Raw genomic sequence first — 14,385 nt, 5'->3', positions numbered from 1 at the left:
CTCTGATGAACTGTGTAGGGTGCTTGACATCAGTCATACTGCATGTCCTTGCTTCAATAGGAAAGAAAACTCACTGTGGGTCAAAACAGGGCAGAAAAGAGTGTCATAAATATTGATACTACACATAATTAGACACATTTTTACTGGACCAGACTTAGTTTTTTGAGTGTGTACTAGAAGGTTGAGCATTTTCAGTAAAATTTGGAGAAATGTTATTTTATAATACATGCACAATTATGACACATACAATTAGTCATTAATCCAACTTGTTTTAAAACACATGGGAACCCACATTTTGAAGTTTAATTAAACTGTCACTTCTTTGATGGAGTTCAGTAGGATTCAGCAGCTTTTAATGAAACAAACTTAAACTGACCTTTTTGAAAATATGACTTGATGGTATACTCCCTCACACTGATACATTTACTACAGTATGCCTGAGCAAAATTAAAGTGTTTAATGATACTGTCATGTAGTCTTGAGCTATTTCTGTCCTGCTGCGTGGGCCTTAATGGAACAAACATCACAAGCCTCCTGCTTATTAATACAGATGGTGTTTCAGGGCAGTGCTTTATCCATCCATCTATCCATCTAGCTACAGCTATACATCAACATGTATACATACTGCTGTTGGTTTATAAAGCACTGAATGGTTTAGGGCCAAAACACATTCATGACTATCCAGACCTCTCAAATCAGCTGGGACAAGTCTACTTACTGTTCCCAGAGTCAAAACAAAACATCACCATCCAGTTCTGATGCACCACATATCTGGAAACTCATAAAACCTGCTCTGCTGAGTTCTGCTCCAACTTTTCTTTCAAATCAAGGTTCAAAACTTTTCTGTTTGCCACTGCTTCTAGATAAGTCAAATTTAGGACTATTCCACTCATATTTTTTTGCACAGCACTGTAACTACGCCTTTCATTTGTATTATTATTCTTCATCATCTTCAATTTTGTCTTACTTTTTTAAAAATACATTTGTTATTTTATATGACATCATATTTTATATCTTCCTATCTGCCTTTTTATTGTCTTATGTAAAGCACTTTGCATGGTCTTGTTGTGGAAAGGTTGCCTTACCTATCATCTGTCCATCGTTACTAGTCACAGTGCGATGTACTTATAGCATCTTTCAAATTATTCAGATGGCATATGTTGTTGTTTGTAGAAAAATCTGCTAAAACATTGTTGCAGTGAGTGTATTCCTTGGTGTTCAAGACTCAGATCCGTGGGGGGTATGTGGTAACCATTTGCACTTCTGGATGTGTCTGGATTTCACCACTAGGGGGCATCAAAGTTCGATATTTTCAAATTGTACATATAATGGCTTTCAGTAAACATTTGGTAAATTTTCTTCATCATGTCTGTTTTTTATCGGCCACCTTATTTTCTCCTCTCAGGAGTCTCTGCAGCAGCAGCACATGATGGGAGTCGCATCTCAGACGGCCACTGGGACGGGCACTCCTGCCTCTTTGGCCACACCACCTACTACAGTTCACCATGTCCGCCAGACATCCATTGCCCAGCCACAACACCTCAAGTCACAGCGGTCCATTAACACTCCAGCCACCGCCACACCCCCGAAGGTTCGGCCGCAGAGCAGGAACCTCCTTCTCGACTCTTCTGACACAAACTTCAGTGGCAGTCAGCCGAAACATCGCCAAACTCAGCAGCAGGCACATCAACAACAACAACAACAACAACAACAACAGCAGCAGCAGCAACAGCAACAGCAACAACAACAGCATCAACAGGACTCACAGCTTTCAGTGACAGACAGTCCAGCTCCTGGACTCCCGTACCAGACGAGCTCTGCCAAAGAGAACCAGGGTCCGTCAGCGGCTGCAGAGGGGTCAACAGACACACCCACAAAAAGTACCAAGAAGTCTCAACCATCACAACTGCAGCCGCCACAGCAGCATCTGCTCAAACCAGGAAATAAACAGGTCAGTATATAACTACAGTTTTTTTATTTAAAATGGAGCTCCAAAACTGTACAGAAGGAATATTTATTACTGTGACAACACAAGCTTTACAACGTATGCCATTATATTAACATGTTTTCTGTTATTTGTATAAATGGTAATGAGAGAAAGACCAAATTTGGATACTTTGTATGGCAATTATTATCTATAGATATTTCAGCAAAAGTCAAATATCAAGAAACTTCTAAGATGAAGACATGATTTTAAAGCATGACTGGCCTGTGTTGTTGCTTCAGGGTTCTCAGTCGACTCTGAATACCTCGGCCCTCAACGAACGGACAGTCGCCTGGGTGTCCAACATGCCTCACCTCTCTGCTGACATAGAGAGTCTGCGGCCAGACCGTGAGGGCCAGCTGAAAGAGTACTCTAAGAGCATGGATGAGTCAAGACTAGAGAGGGTCAGCACACTTTTTTGACACTGTTTCAACCTGTTCTGCCATATTGCAACAATATATCAATGCTGTCACAGAAGTTGCATAGTTGTGACTGTTGTGCATTTGCTATGATGAATAATCCTCACACTTTTTCCTATATTAGAAAGACTTGTCTATGCACAGCATTGAAATGTGTGATTGCACACATTTAAGCGTATGACGATTCCACTGCAGCTTTGTCTGCACATTTATCCCACTTACTTCTTAGCATAATGAGAGCTGTGCTAGAGAGCCGTGTCTATATTGGTAAAGTCACTCATCATTCACTGTGACGACACAGGTGAAGTGACTTTATGTTTATTTCAGGTTAAAGAGTACGAAGAAGAGATACATTCCTTGAAGGAGCGGCTGAAGATGTCTCATCGCAAGCTTGAAGAATATGAACAGAGACTTATGTCGCAGGAACAGCAGACAAGCAAGATCCTAATGCAGTATCAGAACCGCCTGGAAGACAGTGAACGCCGTCTAAAGCAGCAGCAAATGGAGAAGGACTGTCAAATCAAAGGCATCATCACCAGGTGAATGAACCAAAAATGGCAGAAATAAGGATGTGCCAGTTACTGCTTGGCTTTATCTATTGCATCAAATGTGTCACTCAAGTTACTACCAAGATAAAAAAATAAGAATCATAAAATAGGATTTTATGCAAAACTTGAAAGGCAGAATATCTTTTGAATGTATGCCTTAAATCAAGATTATTTATATTATATCATATACAAATAGTGTATTTGGCATGGAGACTTTCGCGACAGCCTGTTACTGCTACTCACATTCATGGGACTTGGTCAGGCAATGACTGACTGAATACTTACTGTGTAACAACAATCGATCCTGTGTAGCAAGTAATCTAGTGCAGCTGTAAAAGCAAATATTTAAGTCCTGCAACAAAATGGAGAATTCATGCAAAGTAAAGGTGGTTAAAAGTGTCTGTTGTATAAGTACTCAGACTTGTGACTCACTTGACAGTGGAACATATCTTTGCTCAGTGCAGGAAGAAGAATCTGTCAGTCTTCACTAAACTTTTAGGCTCCTCACAAAATATAATTAAAAGTTGAAGTTTTCCACTGTAATAAAACTTGCATGACATCATATGTATCCATTTTATTATTCAAAGAAATATTTCAACATTTTGTGCAATATGCTTAATTGCTTTTTTTCTAAGAGTGTTAAATGAGAACATAGAAATCACTCTTACAGGTACCAGGAGGAAATTAGCTTAGCTTAGCATAAAGACTGGAAGCAGAGGGAAACAGCTAGCGTGGATGTGTCCAAATAAATGAAAGAAACTCCCCTCTAAAACCACACAATATTTACATTTCTTTTTTTGTTTGGATTAAAAAAATGAGGTGCCACATGTTTATTAGCAAGCTTTAGAGGTGCTGATAGTCTTTATACTAAATTACCTCCTGGCTGAGCTCCACACTTGAAGGTATCCTGTGGAGGGTTTTTTTGTAAACAGTTTATATTGACAGATGAATTTGTATCGTGTTACCAAAGTCCATGCATGGCCGGGTTTATGTTAATATTTATGTGCATCTCCATGTGCGTTTCCATCCACCTGTATTTATGCACTTTTTCAATTTTTACTTTAAACACCTGTGTGGAAATGCAGAAATTAAGTTTTTATGCTTGGCTGATGTGGAGATATTGGTGTATAAATAAAAAGAAAATGTGACAAAGTACAATGGAAACAAAGCAAAGTAATCATGGTGCACATGAAGCATTGGACTTCAATGTCCGTCAAGCTTTCGCTCCAGTGAAGAGACTAAAAATAGCTGCAGACAAAAACAACAGATCTGGGGAAATGATGAGGAGACTACAACCTTCCTAAAATTAATAAAATACACAAACAGAAATGCCATATTTTCTACATTTTTTCCCCACCGTTTGAGGTTTGACTGGCGCTGTTTTTATTACATCATCTTGTTGCGCCCTATTCCTCTGCAATGGTTTAATGGCACCCGGCTGGATCTTGATGCGTTCAACTCCTAATATTAATAGAAGTGGATGGAAACGGGCACATTCATTTGCATTTTCTTTTGCAGATTGTGCTACATTTGTAAGGAAACTTGGCTATTGGACTCATAATCATTGGACTCACTCATCAACACATTGCTCCAAAGCACAAGTAGTGGTCAGAACCTCCACAGGGTACCTTTAACGCACAGACCAAAGAGTGGTAGTGATCTTCTCAAAGGCAAATAAGTGTATACAAAATGTGGAATTATTACTTTAAATGTAGGTCATTTAAATATCACAACTAATACCAAAAACCATACCCATTAGTCTCATACTTAATATGAAACACTTCATAAGGTTAAATTCAAATTCATTTCAATTGGTTTTATTTTATTTCAGTAACTAGTTTACGAGGGCAGAAGAAGCCAAGCCAGACTTATTCTGACTGTAGCCACAAAAGGGAATGTACTTGTTTCATGGAACAAAGTGGGGTTCCTACCCAATGAAATGCTTTGTGCAGCACATTCAATTTATTTCTGAATGCCAAAGGTTTGTAAAACTGGAGTGTACAGAGCTCACATCTCATCTCTTTTGGTAGAAAGCCTCCTTCAGTTAAAAAAAAAAAAAAATCCTTTGAGTACAGATAGCGCAGATGGTTGCACACTTAACTATCCCGCACACATTCATTTCAAGTTCTATATCTGAACAGCTGAATTTGAACTGCCTGGATGGTTTTGAAGACAGTTCAGATTCAGCTTCAGGAAGCTCTGAGGATAGCTGAATGTAACAAGATACATGTCAAGACCTTAATATCATCATATGGCCACATAATCCTACAGTAAATTTGAAGAACACCGGCTTCATAACTCTATTTTTGTCAACCGGGATGTTTGTGTCTATTTCCCTGTTGTCAGACTCATGGCTGTGGAAGATGAGCTGAGAGGGGGTGCCATTCCTGATATTAAGCCTCGAATCCTCACAGACCAGGTTTGTGCCTGTGTCTACATCTTTTATCATCCCTATTTGCTAAACCAGTCATGTCTTAAAACAGTTTGCATACTTCTTGCATCACATCCAAAGCTTTTGCCAAAACCAGTGCAGGGGAAAAAAGTTTGCAGCTGTCATACACTTCACCTATTCCCATCTTTCAAAAGCACATTCATGTCACATCTGAAATAACATTTCACCATTTACTGCACATGCCTGAAGGGAGAATGGAAACGGTGCTGATCCTAAAAATCAAGAGCTGGATGGGGTTTAAATGTGTATATACATAAGTTAATCTAGTTTGTCTCTGTGAAGGAATAGCAAGTCTTCAACACTGAAACGGAATATTATTTAGCACAAAAAGATAGCTATTATACCACAGAACGCATTGATCATTAGAAAACCTTGACTGTGACTCACCAGCAGCGTCACAATAATTCTGCAGGGCTCAGCTTCGTGAATGCACCATGTGGGCTGGATTGTGACGCAGGTGAAGAGGCTGTGTGTGCCGCGCTTACGCTGAAATAACTCAGGAGAAACATTTGCTATCCTTGAAATACACTGTTACCTCCTTTCAGCTCAAAACAAATAGACAAAATTGCCTATTGCTAACTCAAACCATATATAGAAGTGTTTCTGTACTGGGTCTGCTGTGAGATTGTAATTGTTTTTTTACACCAGACTTACTATGAGCATGTGATGAAAAGAGATGTCCAAATTCTGCAGCCCAATTTAGAAGTTTCATGTTTGCAAAGCAGGATTAGTTTGCAAGCCATCCTTTTAGGCTCAAATTATAGTCATAGCTATAAAAACAACACTCTTGTGATGGATCAGACTGGCATATACGGTAGTTTGTAAAATGTCATGGCCACTCCCATTTTTAGGGGAAAACCAAAGATCCCTTAATGCAATTTCACTTGTGTTTGTACAGTCATTTCGTTTTAACCAAACCTTTGTTTTATAGACATGTCTTCTAGTTATTTTACTACCTTGCCTGTGTGAACCTGAGCATTCGCGATACCTTAATAAATTAAGATTGACCTGTCAACCATCATTACCCTTCGGTCTTCCCTTGTCCAGGTGGATCACTGACCCAACACTGTGGGCAGATATTGCTTAGCCGTACAGATACTTGATATATTTGATTAAATCACCAGGTATCTTTAGGCCAAGTGATTTTTATAAATAACCTACCTGCTAATAGCCAACTGTTTGAGCCCGGCTAGGCTGAGATTTAGTTGGAGACAACAGTCTGATGCTGCTGCTGTATGACTGTACTCCAACAGCCTCCCACTCAAGCTAGCCATCATCAGGAGTAACTGTCACCGGCATCTTTTAGCTGTTTACCAAACTAACAGTGAATATTAAGGTTGAACTCTTAAATGCCTCAAATCTCAGTGTGAAAACCTTGGTTATTAATATGATTGTTTTTTAGTTTCTTATTTGGCATAATTTAAATAACAAAAGCTAGTTCATTGTTAGTATCAAAAAGGAATTTACAATGCTGCCAACTGAAGGAATTACATTTACATGAAGCTGATGCTTTTATCCAAAGCGACTTAACATTTCTATATATGTAAGCGGTTGCATGTCTCTGGAGCAACTAGGGGTTAAGTGTCTTGCTTAAGCAGGGAGTTGAACCCGGGTTTCTCACACCAAAGGCATGCGTCTTATCCACTGCGCCATCACCACCCCACCGTCTGGCCAATATTGAATGTTTGAGTTATTGGAGTCCCATTAAATAAAATTAATAGTCCAAGTAAGTGTTGAGAAATGCTGTTCCTTCAGCTTGGGAGAGTCTTAATTCCTGTGTTAGTGTGAACAGTTCTTTCCCAAAAATAGAGAATTAAGATTTAAAGTAATAATTTGACATTTTGGGAAATGCTTCCATCTGCTTTCTTGCTGAGAGTTTGATGAGAAGATCTATACCGCTCTCATGTCTGTATGTTAAATATGTAACTGTAGCCAGCAGCTGGTTTTTGTAGTTTAGCAAAGCACAAAGACTGGAAATAAGGACACAGTAAGCCTGGCTCTGTCCAAGGGGCTAGGTTATTTGCTGGACTGTTTCTTGGCCAGGAGCAGTAACTTCTTGGAGCCTCCGCTGGTTGCCTGCTAATCACTTTGGCCGAGAAATACTCCAGCACAACATCCTGTAAGCTAGTAGATCATCAATTTTTACATTTCAGCTGTATGAAGTAAGCAAACTTACTTACAAATAACTTTAGTGGAGCTGGTAGGCAGAATTTTCTACCTCTGGACAGAGCGAGGCTAGCCGTTTCCAGTGTTTATGCTAAGCTAAGCTAACTAGCTGCTGGCTCCAGCTGCATATTTAACATACAGACATGAGAGTGGTACCTTGGAGAGTGATCCTCTCATCCAACTCTCTGAAAATGTCTTAACTATTCCTTCAAACTTGTGCTCTCTCGAAGTTGTAAATGGAAATAATTTCATGCATTTTTTTTTCTCCCTTCAGTCTATCTGCCAGGGCTATGGTGGCCACCCAGGATCCTGACTGTCAATTCCAAAGTGACCAGAGTTCATGATGGTCACTCGAGTGTAAGAAGACTGATTCTGATCCTCCTACAAAAACCCATGAAGAGACGCTCTGTAGTGGATCCAGCAGGACCACTGGAGGCTTCATCTCACAACCTTCTTAAAAACAAAAAAAAAAAAAAAAACTTTGCACATATTTAAACTTTGCCTGTACCAGAACATGACAATCAGTTTAGCGTGAGGACCAATGTGTGCAGAAAATCTTCTACACATTTTGACTGAAATATAAGCCAATGCCACAAAAATGGCAATACTGAACCTATCGAGTTTCTTTATTTAATCGGAAGAAGCGGAAAACACTGGGGATGAAGATGGATTCATGAATTTCCCCGCTACAAGCAGCACACTCGCTTCTCACCTAAGTGGCTGCAGACAAAATGTTGAAAAGGCTTTTAAAAGCACAATATCTCCTCATGGTGACGCCTGTGATTAACAACAAACATGTTGTCAAATAATTTGCCATCCATGATCCTCGGATACAGGGCCCAAGCAAAGACCTATTTTACTATTTGATTCTGATTGAATCATTTAGTAACATATTCTCACTTACAAAGGTGGTCATCATTATGATTTTTGCATCTTTTATAGTACCGCCATCCCATCTGAATAGATGCCAAACAAATCCTAAAATCAACTAACTGCTTTAAATACAATCTAAATCTTCTCCTTGGTTACATTTTCCGGCTCACAGTGTAAAGCCAGACCAACACTCTTTTGACTCTGTGTATAGAAGAATTATATCTTAAAGCTACTAAACCTTTTTAATAATGGAAATACTTTACAAAAACTGATCTGAGATTAAATCTGAAAAGATGAAAATCTGAGATTATAATGTGTTTTGTTCACTTTGTGATAATAATAATATTAATCATAATAAAGAATATATGACATTTTAAAGCAGTGATACAAAGTGCTTCGTAAATAATAGACAGAACAACCTGACATGAAAGAATAATTGTGTCAATTTAAAGGGGCACTCCACCAATTTATGCATTACAGGACTTCTCAGCCTGTGGAAACAGTTTTATAATGTCCTCTGTGGCTCTGGAGGAGCTTTGAGAATCTAACATCTCAGCTTGGGTTTGGAGTCTCTACATTTAAAACACAAAGTCTGCGTTACAAACTGCGGGTGTGGAGTTTGACTGACGTCGGCATTAACCAGGCAGTAGGGGCTAGGAAAAAAAACGCTATTGGTTGCATTATGGGAAATGTAGGATCCAGCATTTTGGAGCGTGACCCATGCTAGGCACAGAGGCGACATTTACATTTGGTGTTATCATGTGATCTGTATCTCCATATAAGCAGGCATTTTGCATCTACACCTTGTATTAATCTACGGATCTCAATATGTTAATTAGTCTGGGGTGGTGAATAACAAACATGGCACATCCCATGCCATGTTTGTTTGCTCAGTAATTTCTAAATCACATTTTGCAAGGAAAGAGTTGTTAGCTACTGCTACTACTTGGCGGGCAGCTTAAGCTAGTGGAGAGAGTCTAAGTTAGGTGAACTTTCAACCTGTTCTGCATTTTTTTTTTCTGAAGAATGTGGTCACACTGTACGGATGTGATTTACACCTGGTGGAGATGCGATCACAATGCACTGAATGCATTCAAACCTTGCATTACATGCATTTTCATTAACCAGTTAGGACATCCAGATTACAGGTTAATTCCAGGTGTAAATGGGTTCTAAGAGTCCAGATATCTCTGCCTCAGTTCTTTTTATAAAGGCCTCTAACTTAATGGAAGTGCAATACTAAGTCACTGGAGTGCTCCCTTCCCTTATGAAGGAAAACAAACTATATTATATCTATTTAACATGGTCTTTAAACCTGCAGTGCGGAACTTTTGTCTCCCCTTCTGGCAGTAAGGGTAATTACACTGTCGACGCATGCTGGTTAAATATACCTACAGTTGAGCTCGCCTCTCACTCGTGTTCAGAATTACAAAAATACAGAGAAATGTCCACAGTTCCAAGACAGTAATCTATTATTTAGGTAGAGTAAATTTAATAGTTACATAACCTACTTCTACAAATACCAACCTGTCCAAGAGTAGTAATGTGACATCCGTGTCTGCCCTCAGTCCTCTCTCTTCTCTAAGCGCTCTTCAAGTTCAGTTATATGTAAAAGCCCCGCACTCCAGCTTTAAGACAGGTTATGCAATCAGAAATTTCTGAAAGATAATATTGACAGCTGCATTTCTGATAGCAACAGCAGGACTCCAGCTCATCTTTAATCTACAGTTTCTAATGAATGCTTGTCTCATGGACAGTTACATCTGAGAGACAGTGTTAGTCTAAAGCCAGCCTAAACTAACCAAGCCTCAGTAAAGTAAAGTAATGATTCAACTTCAAAAAATTTTAAATAAAAAATCATGGTCTGCCATTTTCATTATTTATCTTTTTAGCCTTTTCATGTTTTGAAGTACAGCACTTTGTAACATTGGTTTGAAAAGTGCTGTATAAATACATTTTAATAACTATGATTATAAACATTATGTGCAACTGGAAACAAATCATATTATAGCAAGTAGTGAATTACTCATCTGTTGTGTTTAATGTTTCTGAAGCATAGATGTGCAACAGTTCTGCATGTGCTTTTTAAATGCGAGGATGAGTAAGTCAGTTTGTTGTCAGATATTATTCTAATGTACAAAAAAAACTTGGGACATGGCTTTCTTATTGGAAGGCATCTTTTTTAAATACAACCTGCTGACTCTTCCGTTTTTTGCAGAAGAGGGTGGCATTCAGCCTTTTGCATTATACAACATGGAAATACTGAGAGAAATGAACAGAAATCGCAGACAACAAAAGAGGAGAGACCGTGAAAACAACAGAACAATAAAGAGTTTCCAAGCAGGGATATGTAGTATATGTGCATAGGATCTGACTGCCTTACAGTCTGTGCCACAGGGCCCAAAATAACAATGCCAATACAAAAAAACTTGTAAACTTTGTATATTAAATGTCCTTTTTTTGTAGTCAGGTGATGAATTAATAAGCAGTGTGTTGGTTAACTCTGTATGTTAGTCAGAATCATTTATATTACAAATTTCATGTTTGATATAATTTATCTTAACCTCTTGCCTTTAAAAAGATGTTTTCTTTTCAAGATAAATATCAATGATACAAAGTTATATGTTTATGTTACCAGAAATGTATAAAATAGCTTAATGTATATCTATTCTTATATGTAAAATGTATTCAAATCAAGGGTAGGCCTTCAGGCATGTTGAACTTGTGGTAAAAAAAACGGATTCTTATATTCTTAAACTCTTAATGCTGCAATCCAGAAACTACAGTGCTATGGTATGATTGCGTTCATGGGATGAGAGCGGAATAATTTCCCACATTTCTGTTCTGTAGAATAATGAGACAAATTAAAATATCTCGACTATGTTTGTGAAACCGAAATAGCAGTGGTGCTTTCAACAATACTGGATTGCAGTTTTAAGTAATCTTCTTTTGAAACACGCGTTTATTTGTTTGGCCTGCATTGCAATACAGTATTTTGAAATGTTAATACTGCACTTCTGTTTTCATTTTATGAGAAGCTGCAATCCATTATCTGAAAAAAAAGTTTATAAAGACATAAAAATATACGATATGCCCATGCATTCTTAAAACTCTCTCTGTATTAGCTGCAGTGGTACAGTGTGCTACCTCTGAAATCCTGTCCTCATCTCCCTTCTCTGTTGGAATTAAGGATCCTTATTGTGATTTATACCACAACCTGATAGGATACTTTATTCCATGTGACTAAAAACCTCCATTAATTTAATGCACAGTGTTAACAAAAAGGTCCAATTTTCTCTCTCTTACCAAATGCAAAATCAGGCTAAATTTTTGGTTGCTTGTTCATTGCCATTTTAGAATTTCCTATATATAAAACTTTCGCCATCACAGGGTTTACTATTGTATTTAAGTGCCGTTACCATTGCATTCATACAAATATGCTTTTAATCACAGGATGAGATTGTGTTCCAGATATTCGTCAGACTCTCAGGTGTTACAAGGAACACGGAGATATTGCTAGCAAGAACTTTTGATATCTTTAATGCCAAATGCACAAAAATAGTGAAACGCAATCTTAAGTGACCATTAAAGCTAAATACAATTTTAAAAAGCACATGAAATGAGGGGTCTGTGCTAAGACAACTACTCTGTTCTTATTTTGGTTGGTTCCTGGCCCTCGCCTCATCCATATAAATAGTTTAATTTACACCTTCTGTTGAATTATTTGTTACATAAAAAGGGAACAAGAGCTTCTTGAGTTTCTTGGTCCAAATGAAAAACAGTTCCAGTGTTATAAAACTTGATGAGGAATATTTGAAGAAATAAAATTGAAGAAGTGCTTTATGTTTACAGAATCATGACATTTTAGAGGATGTATGAACCTTTTGTTGACCCAAGGGAGAATAACTGCCGCTTTGCTGCAGCTAAAGCAGGACCTAATAAATGAAATGAGAGATCTTGTATATTTTGAATAAGGGTATTTAACATCTATGAACATATTTATGTTTCTAAAATGGATGTATAGAATTTTAGAATGAAACAAAGTATTTTTCTTGGCAGCTATCATTCTGCACAATTGATCTGTGTCACAAATATATAGTTGGTGGGGTTTCTGACTTGAATTGGGCCTACTGGATGTAATACCTTAATTTACTTGACATTTCTTTTGAAATAAGCCATGCCCCATGGATAAGCCATACCCTCCAGTCCCCTGATGTTGTATGGTGGATGTTTAATGTTGGTAGTTTTATTTATAATGGTAGTTATTGTAGGTATGATTGCGCTTGTAATTATTATTATTATTATTATTATTAGTGTAAGTATACTTGATTGATATCATTTGTTTTGTTTGAACAAAGGGAATGTATTCATTTTTCAGGTGATTTTTCTGAGTGATTTAAATAAATTAATAAATCCCAAACTGAAGATCTTTTATTTTAAGTACCCAATTAAGCTATGGTTACATTTGGGTTACATAGAGCTAAGCATTGGGTTTCCATTAAATTCTTTGAAGACAGGGTGTAAAGTGTAAAGATTTTTATAAATACATACTTTATAAAGTATTTACATAATTTGTGATAAAGCCCTAAAAGAGTGGAGAAGAATCCAAAAGAGACCGCCTCAGTCAATGCTCCTCTCTTAAGCTTGAATGCTAATGTTGGCCTATATCTACTGGATGTGTAAACAGGCAACTGTTTGTGCCAACATGTTCACTGTATCAACTTAATAGAACAAAATCCAGATGTTGTTTTCAGTTTCTTTTGCTGCCCACAAGTGGCCAAACAAATCTATTAATATTTCTTTATAGTCAAATAAAAGCTGGTAACATTGTGGTTGAGTAATGTTGACTCCCATACTGTAGGTCCTATGAAGTTGTCAGTGTGACCCTCCATTTTGTCCTGGAATACATTGACAGCTCTGGCTTTAAATGCCAAAATACTGTTTGTGGATTTAATATCCAACACAATCATCCCCAAGCATCTGCAAACCAACCTCATCCATCTCATCTCTGTTTACGTAATGAAAAGCACCACTATACAGTCTAAAAATACTCTGATACAAGTAAAAGTCCTGCATTCAAAAAGTAAAAGTGCAAAAGTAAGAATCCATTCATTCATTCATTCCTTCATGTGTACATCACTTTAATGTTGCAGTTAGCAATGGTGGATATCATTTTAATTCTTTAATATACTGCTGAGTATCTAATTTATTAGCGGATTTATATTTTGTGTTAGTACCTTAAATCTGCAAAGTAACTGAAGTTATCAGTTAAGTGTAGTGGAGTATTTGCCTCTGAAATGCAGTGGAGTAGAAGTATAAAACCGCATTAAAATGGAATTGTGCAAGTAAAGTACAAGTACTTAGGTACAGCATTTGAGTAAATGTGTGTACTAAGTTACTTTCAGGTTGCGGGATGTCAGCTGCTCTCCATCAGGTCTTGATGCCAGAGGACTGCAGACAACCAATCATCTGCCTGACACACTGCCCTCTGCAGGAATCACTTTCACAGCTCCCACTTTCCTCTCAGACACTATCACACTCCTTGATGGGTCTTGTATGCTTGTAATCAATTTGTTATGTGTCTGCAGTGCAAACAATCTAGCTTGAAAATGTTGTGGAAAAAATGTGCTAAATTCTGGTTTCTTAAATTGACTTGCATTCTACTGTCAAAGACTGAAGTGAGTTAATGGAGAAGTCATTTTAGAATTCAGAAAGAATAATTGATAAAACAGAGTGGAATCCAACAAGAAATCAAGTACTTACTGAGGCATCTAATGATTAGAATCAAATTTAGATAAAAGTCAAAGTGATTTATAGAAGAATGGAAATATAATAACTCTGAAAGATGCATAACCATGTTACTTGTATGGGATCAGTTTGAGCCTCGTTCAGTTTTTAAAGTTGATCAACAGCACCATCGTGTGGTGTACCAGGATGTAGCAT

At 37.7% G+C, this 14,385-nt stretch overlaps 1 protein-coding gene across 4 annotated transcripts in view; it reads left to right on the top strand.

The window, feature by feature from the left end:
* Window positions 1-12,853, top strand: part of LOC119907381 (ras/Rap GTPase-activating protein SynGAP-like) — a 44,132-nt gene extending 31,279 nt beyond the window's left edge. For 3 of the 4 annotated variants that reach the window (XM_038725129.1, XM_038725132.1, XM_038725130.1), the window contains 5 exons: window positions 1,406-1,951; window positions 2,227-2,388; window positions 2,731-2,942; window positions 5,298-5,370; window positions 7,844-12,853. In XM_038725129.1, the coding sequence (XP_038581057.1) occupies window positions 1,406-1,951; window positions 2,227-2,388; window positions 2,731-2,942; window positions 5,298-5,370; window positions 7,844-7,882 (1,032 nt within the window). In that variant the 3' untranslated portion in view covers window positions 7,883-12,853. The remainder of the gene's footprint in view (window positions 1-1,405; window positions 1,952-2,226; window positions 2,389-2,730; window positions 2,943-5,297; window positions 5,371-7,843) is intronic. The other variant, XM_038725131.1, reaches the window with a different exon arrangement.
* Window positions 12,854-14,385: the final 1,532 nt, after the last annotated feature.

This window comes from Micropterus salmoides, unplaced genomic scaffold (assembly GCF_014851395.1).
Source record: "Micropterus salmoides isolate LMB-PRFRI ecotype aquatic unplaced genomic scaffold, ASM1485139v1 Ms_hic_scaffold_17, whole genome shotgun sequence".
NCBI lineage: Eukaryota > Metazoa > Chordata > Actinopteri > Centrarchiformes > Centrarchidae > Micropterus > Micropterus salmoides.
The sequence above is the reverse complement of the archived record's forward strand: the minus strand, read 5'-3'. Positions and strand labels throughout refer to the sequence as shown.